General features: G+C 44.1%; 1 protein-coding gene across 1 annotated transcript in view; it reads left to right on the forward strand.

The window, feature by feature from the left end:
- The first annotated feature begins 1,860 nt into the window (after window positions 1-1,860).
- The window catches only part of LOC105905483 (A disintegrin and metalloproteinase with thrombospondin motifs 16), a 46,555-nt gene continuing 41,106 nt past the window's right edge, over window positions 1,861-7,309 (forward strand). The window contains exons 1-3 of the mRNA XM_042709220.1: window positions 1,861-1,950; window positions 2,055-2,139; window positions 3,099-3,436. Of these exons, the coding sequence (XP_042565154.1) occupies window positions 1,861-1,950; window positions 2,055-2,139; window positions 3,099-3,436 (513 nt within the window). The remainder of the gene's footprint in view (window positions 1,951-2,054; window positions 2,140-3,098; window positions 3,437-7,309) is intronic.

Here is a 7,309-nt window from a genome sequence, read left to right on the forward strand (position 1 = left end):
TAAAAACAAAAAAGCTTTAAGACAGGTGTAAGGGATATACACACAGCAGCTCTCCAAAGAAAATCATCAAATTGTGCTGAATGTAATCAAATGAGAATTGAATTGCCCCCAAAGAGAGGGTTTGTATCAGACAGGTTATAAAATGAAAAAGGAATTTTCTATCAAGAACTAAAATAAGTTACATAAAAGCATAACAAAAGCTGAGGCTGAATCATCTAACATGTTGGTTACCACCAACAACTCTCAAATGTAAAAAGCACAAAGCAAATTGAGAAATTAAGATGTAATGAAGTCAAAAGAAGAGTAATGGCTAGACTATAAAATAATTTGGATATACGTTTGCCTTAAATGTCGAGGAGTTTTTAATGGTACAGTAAGATACAATTTCATGTTTTGTCGAAATCATAACGTAACACAGTAAATGATGTGATCGCTCGGTGGAAGAGTTCTCCGTCTTCTCCTCCTCCGCTTTGATATGCTAGCCTGGCCCTGGAAATCCCCCTGAACAAGCATGAAGTTGCCACGGAGACGCACGGGCCCCGTGGCGTCAGCGGCGACTGAGCGGAGGCCAAGGAGCGGTCCCTGTGACACGTTATTCTCCATGGCCGCAGCCCCAGTCTCCACTCGACCCTCTGCAAATCATCCGCACTTATCCCGGCTGATGAAGACGGAAGACGAATCAACTTGGCCATGATATTGAATAGGATTCAGCACGTCATTAACAACATTATGCCTTGCATTCAAATTCATTTTTTTTTGTCTTCGTGCTTTGCTTTTTGTGACTACTAGTCATACTTGTTGTGATGGATACCGATTGTGATTAAATGCTAAATATAAAAATAATTTCTGACATTCACAGACTATGAACGTTTTAAAGCATCTAGTCTACAGTGCTATATCCAAAAACAATGCAATTACGATTCTGGCGTTCCTTACAGTAATGAGTTCCTGGTGGATCATTATTTACCGCTAGGGGGATTCAAGTCGACTTGACAACCTCACTGTCAGCATTGTAACAATTAGAGGCATCATGCAATCTTTCTGTCCGTAATTTATTGCAAAAGACAAACATGATATCCATTTCGCATAAATACCTGTTTGCAGACAGAGGACTGACTGCAGCTCTGGATTTTGTTGTAGTTCATCCATGCAAATGTTCGAGTTCGAAGAAAATAATAATAATAAAAAAAACATTTGTACCTTTATAGCAGTCCCCTCTACGTTTTTTATCTACAGTGCAACATACGGGAACTTGAGCCGTGTGCAGGTTGCATATACATTCACAGCGCAGGACAAGAGAGTTTGGCTGTTGCCCAATCATCAGCCCCCCGCCGGGTTCGCGCACAGGTGTGGGGTGTGATTGGCTGGCCCCACAGTCGGCGGAGAGTGAGCAGTTTTGCGCAGGACTAGCTCAATCAACACAGAAACCACAACTGGAGCCGGTGCACACATGACGCCTACGCGTCTAGAAATTACTTTCACGCTTCGAATTTATTATAACAGGATTTTAGAGCCTATTTTAGTATGCTTTGAGAACATACAAGGCTTTTTGCGCCAGACACAATAGAAATGCCATGGAAAACTCTTCTCCGACTCCCCAGATTCTCATGTGGAGAGTGGGGAATGGAAAGTGGACCGGCAGCATAACTGCTCCTCGGTGATGTCAAACTGTGGATTGATTTGTAGATAGTTTGTAAAGTTAGGTCAGTGTGAATGGGAGTCTGAAGAGTACCTGAACTTCCTTCAGATGTCTTTTCTCCTCTGGTCAGGTGCGCGTTTGAAGGACGTACCATAATTTCTGTATTTTGGCTGTTTTGCGCTCCCTCGAGCGTTTTGGGCACGTTTTGGACTACCAGAGACATGGACGCGTGGGGTCTTACGCCTAACCGGCGGAACTTGGCCACACTTCTTATTCTTTTGCAGCTGGTGAGCGCGCTGAATGGCCATGAGGTAAGCCACATTGTAGTTTAGGTGAATAGTATATATGGGCCGTGGCGTAAGGAATATACAGTTTTTATTGTTAATAACCAGGGAACTTATTCTGAATCACGCAGCTTCGATTCCCAAAGTCTGCGTTTGGACAGAGCCCCGAGGACGCGCAGTCTCTGCTGGAGTTCCTAGCGCTACCTTCAAACACAGGTGAGGAACGCTGATAACTCTGCAGGTATCGCTGCAATTATAAGATTGTCTACGGAAATAATTGCAATCATTTAAGTCATCGCTACCATTATTGGTGAAATAATAATAACTAGGCATATAATTTTAAGAAAACATTGTGAACGTATTTGTCTTAGATATAATGTAACTACATGAAGCGGTAATTGCTAATCATGAGTGTATAGCCTATCTTAATTGGGTTTTGTGTCGTGCTGTCTTATAATAGGGAACCCGAAAGAACTGAAGGAACTTAGATCTATAATAGTGTTGCGCTCTGTCTACCGGTTCTAGCGCAGGATTGTGTGATTACTTCAAGACTTCAGGGGGGCGCTAGAGCGCTCTAATGCTGCGAGACGTGGGAAGTGTCACTAGTAATGATTAGTAACATTGCCTCTAACTATTTGTTCGAGCTGTTTTGATGCCTTACAACTAATTTTTGTAAATAAAAAAGGCTTAAATGATCGAATGCTACAGTCCATCAAGTTGAACTGTGTGCTTGTTTGGGCTGTGTGTGCGTGTGTGTGTGTGTGTGTGTGTGTGTGGTTTCTCCACTTACTGTCGTCACTCGTAAATCTCTATAAATGCATATTCTGTGCGCTCATGAACACCTCAGACAGTTAGAGAGACTTGTTGAGGCAGATGTTTTCAGCCTGCAGAGATATAATTACATGCTAGCCTAGTGATACTCAACACTCCCAAATTAGTGATCTACAATGTTTATGTATTTATACTCTGTTCTTCATGTTTAAAGCATGATTTATTATTATTTCGTATTTCTACAGCATTCATATTAAATATGAAACCAGTGGCGGGTAGAAAGCCATCAAGACGCAAGATCACTTACCCTGAACCTGTACTGACTATCCTTACAGACAGTAGTCTTAGAGTGTTAATGCATGAACAAGGCTTGTGATAGGCCTGCTCCCCTGTCTACATTTCAGAGTATGAGCTGGTGGCTCCCTTTGAAGTGGACCATGAAGGGCGGTACATCTCACATGCTGTGGCGCATCACCAGCGGTACCGGCGCTCTCTGGACCGCGGGGAGTCAGCCAGCATCTCCGAACCAGTCCACCTTAGGCTCAGCGGGCTGAGCCAGAACTTCCATCTGGAGCTGAGGCTCTCCAGCGGGCTCATCGCCCCCGGTTTCAAGATCCAGCGACTGCGCCGGAACGGAACCGCCAGCCTGCAGGAGTACAGCCCACATGACCTCTGCTTCTATCAAGGCATACTAAGGTCAAAGGTCAACTCCTCAGTGGCTCTGTCGACATGCGGGGGAATGGTGAGTCAAGCTACAGCACACCTACATATGTTTGTATGTCTGTATGATGTGTACACAGTATTTATACTATATATGTGTGTGTGTTTTTGTGCATGTGTGTCAGAATACAGATGTGTATGTTAATGTGTGTGTATGCTTATGCAGCCGTGGTGTAGCTGAAGGTGTTTGTGTGTGTGTGTGTGTGTGTGTGTGTGTGTGTGTGTGTGTGTTGGGGTGTGTGTGTGTGTGTGTGTGTGTGTGTGTGTGTGTGTGTGTGTGTGTGTGTGTGTGTGTGTGTTTATCTTTAACTCTACTGCATATGAATTACATGGCCCCCAATAAATCAGAGGGCTGTGAATAAGGTTTCTATATACGCCTCAAGTTCATACGTTTACTCAGAAATGACCAAATCTTAATAAATGTAGCTTGTCTTGTTTAAGTGTTTCGGGGCAGGCACTTCCTCTCAGCTGTGTTTGGTTTTTTCACTGACACACACAAAATAATTTTGTACAAACAAACACTCACAGGTGCACACATTCTGAGCGGCAGACATGTCCTCTCTCTTCTCTCGGCACTGTGAAAAGGCTCCATCTGAGTGCGGAGAAACATCGGCAAGTAGCGTGTCCGTTTTTTTTTCTAAGAACGACCCCCCAAAAACCTGAACAAACCCTTTTAACTACAGCCACGTTCATCTCATAACTGGCTGTTCCTACCACAAATTAAAAGCCCTCATTTCTCGCCGCCTGGTGACGTCATCAGCAGCTGATAACTCACTCCGACTGGAGGGGCTCAGCCAAGCGATTGGCACACACCTTTCTCCCATCATTGGGAAAGCTCGCTCTTTTGGACACTGCCTAGCGTCTACACAGAGTTCACGATGCTAATAAATTATGTTACCGACGCTAAAAACATGATTTTGTATCTGTATGCCCTTAGGATTGAGCGGGTATGGTTATTTATTGGGTTGGAGGTGATAGGTTTGGCAACACAGGGTTCACCGCTCACTGCAAATGTCAGGCTGTCAGACCAGAGGGGACAGACTGTGAATCTCATAGTAACCACAGAACTTTAACCGTACAGATAACCAAACCAGACCAGTTTCTGACTTCCATAAGTTTGATTGATTGAGATCTTAAAGGAACACAAATCTGCAGGTCTGTGTTCTTCAACTTACCTTTGATGAGCTGATCTCTTCCCCTCTATATGAAATGCCACAGTAGAGTCTGGGATTAAGTCTTAGTGTACCATTAAATGTTGTTATTGCTGTTGCTGTGTGTATGATGTTGCTTTGTGATGTTGTGTGTGGGCTGTAGACCTGTGATGTTGGTGTGATGGAGACTTGAGATGTTGGTGTGTGTGATGGAGACCTGAGATGTGGTGTATGATGTCATCCTGTGATGTTGGGGTATGATGTCATCCTGTGATGTTGGGGTATGATGTCATCCCATGATGTTGGTGTATGATGTCATCCTGTGATGTTGTTGTATGATGTCATCCTGTGATGTTGGGGTATGATGGAGACATGTGATGTTGGTATGTGATGGAGACATGTACTCTTTCTGACACTGGAGGCAGCAAGTAATGTATTTGCTGCTGTTGTGACAGTAGGTAGCTTTGCTTTGTTTTGTTTGCAGTTTGTGAAAAGGCACAGTGTTTGGTACATATGTGTAGTGTGTTTGGTGTTTGGTGAAAGCTCACACCGTTGCTGTTATTTCAACTAAATAGAGTTTGCCATATTTTATGAATCAGATCTGTTACTGTAGATGATTTGATAGTAGTGTGTGTGTGTGTGTAGTGTGTACTAGGTAATTGTGTTGTCTTTGCTGTAACAGTGGATAGTCTGTAAGTAGTGTTTTCTGTTTTGGTGAAAATGTCTGGGGTTCAACCTCAACGACAGTAGGCTCAGTGGACCCTGATATCTGCAGGTCTGTTGATGGCGGTGTTGGTGGCAGTGGTTGTGGCGGTGTTGGTGTTGGTGTTGGTGTTGGTGTTGGTGACAGTGGTTGTGGCGGTGTTGGTGTTGGTGTTGGTGGGGGGAGACCCTGGATAGGATTTGGCCCTGATCTGGCACAGGTCCCAGAGCCAGCTGCAGTAAAGACACCGTGAGTCACCTTACAGTAAGAGGCTCTCCACAGAACAACAGGGTCAGCCAGTAAACCTCTCCTGTTAACACCAAAGCCATGGCAACAGCCATAGTGACTCAAGGTCTACTGTGTGAAGATTGCAGGGCAAGGCGTAACAGCACAATAAGCTGTTTTACAGTTGACCTTTTTTAGAAATCGGGGGACTTTTGGTAAAGGAGCGAACACAGGTGGAAAGCATTTCTGAAACGATTTAGATTTGGTGCAATTTATGCGGCCGACCTGTCAATCAGCTCGCTGGGGAAACATATTTGCCATGATGTGGTGCAGGACCTCCAAATTCAAAGCAGATCAGGGCCACGTCTATTGAATAGTTATTGTGAATTTAAAGTCATGATTTATGCTTATTTTAAAGATACTGCCATGTTTTAAAAAAGGACAAGGACAAGAATAATGTGAATGTCTCCCTCTCAGATGTCTGACCCTCCCCTGACATAATCACATATTGTTATGTATCAGAATTTATTGTAATGTATCTAGGCTTATCAAGTTGTATCATGTTTGTGTCACATCAGGATGTATCATGTTATTTAGTATGGTGTGGGGGAGGTATATCATGGCATTGTTTTCCAACATATCGTGCACATTTCTCAGAGAACCTATGTGAATCTGATTTTCTCTATGATTTACAGTGCAGATGACCATTATCATGAGTTAAACGTCAGGTCATGTTTCATCCCTTAGATTGAAAACATACAGAGCCAGAGGCTAAACGACGAGTCTGAAAGCACTGGAGACTCGGAGACTGGGAGAGACACGTTAGCTATCGCTTTCAACTCGAACATTTTAATTCATGTTTCTCTTAATACAAGGATGTCTCCTCGACCTGGCATTTCCTGTCTACTCGGATTCAAGCTGGAGTCTTGTATCCAATTGCTCAAAGCGTATGTGTGTAGAGAGAGTAGATCACACGTGTAAATCCTGTCTCATATTATCACTATTCGGTAATAAAACCTTTTTGGGTATTATGCCAAAGTTCTCCAGACTACACTGTGACATAACCAAAGGTTTCTTTCTCATGCCCCTCTGTTAGTCACAGTCAGAGGCTAGACATGCTAATGCCTTTATAGGCCTCTTTATTCACGTTATCCCTCATATGTATCCCACTGATAAAAGTTTAGGGAGGGTTACCGGGGAGACGGGGAGAGAGAAGAAGACGGAGAGGGGCGAAAAGCTCCCTTGTGTGTCTTTTTAGAAGCTCTGAGAATAAGCCAAAAGCCTCAGGTGGACATCTTTAGAAGTCCCCTGGTTCTCGCGGCCACCCTTTGATTATGTGGCCCGGGCTATCGAGTCTGGATACGCCTGTCCTGCGCGCTAAGGGGCTCCAGCTGTTTGCGTCTCTCCCAGGTAGCACTCTGCCCTGTTGACGGAGAGTTTATGGCTGCTATTTGCACCTCTCCGAGCTCGCCCGTGTAATTTGATGACGTTGGATCTCTTAAAGAGGAGCGCTCGCGCAACATTTGCTTTTAATTTAGATAGCCCTGTGACAGAGGGAGGGGAGCGATAGGGAGAAGGGAAGGCAGTAGGGAGGAAGGTAGAGAAGTGATTTGTGATGGAGACTCTGTCCAGAGTTGGATTTCAGAACAAAAGCATGCTGGGTTATCAGTTAACTCATCAAAAATAATAGAGCGACTTGCAGTGCGAGTTCAGCTTTGACAGAGCTGGGCTGAGCTGTATTGTGCATCAGCGCACAGAATGTGGAACCACTTTGGTGAAGGAGAAACACCAGAGGTAGCTGTCATTAACCATCACA

This window comes from Clupea harengus, chromosome 11 (genome assembly GCF_900700415.2).
Source record: "Clupea harengus chromosome 11, Ch_v2.0.2, whole genome shotgun sequence".
In the NCBI taxonomy this organism is placed as follows: Eukaryota; Metazoa; Chordata; class Actinopteri; order Clupeiformes; family Clupeidae; genus Clupea; species Clupea harengus.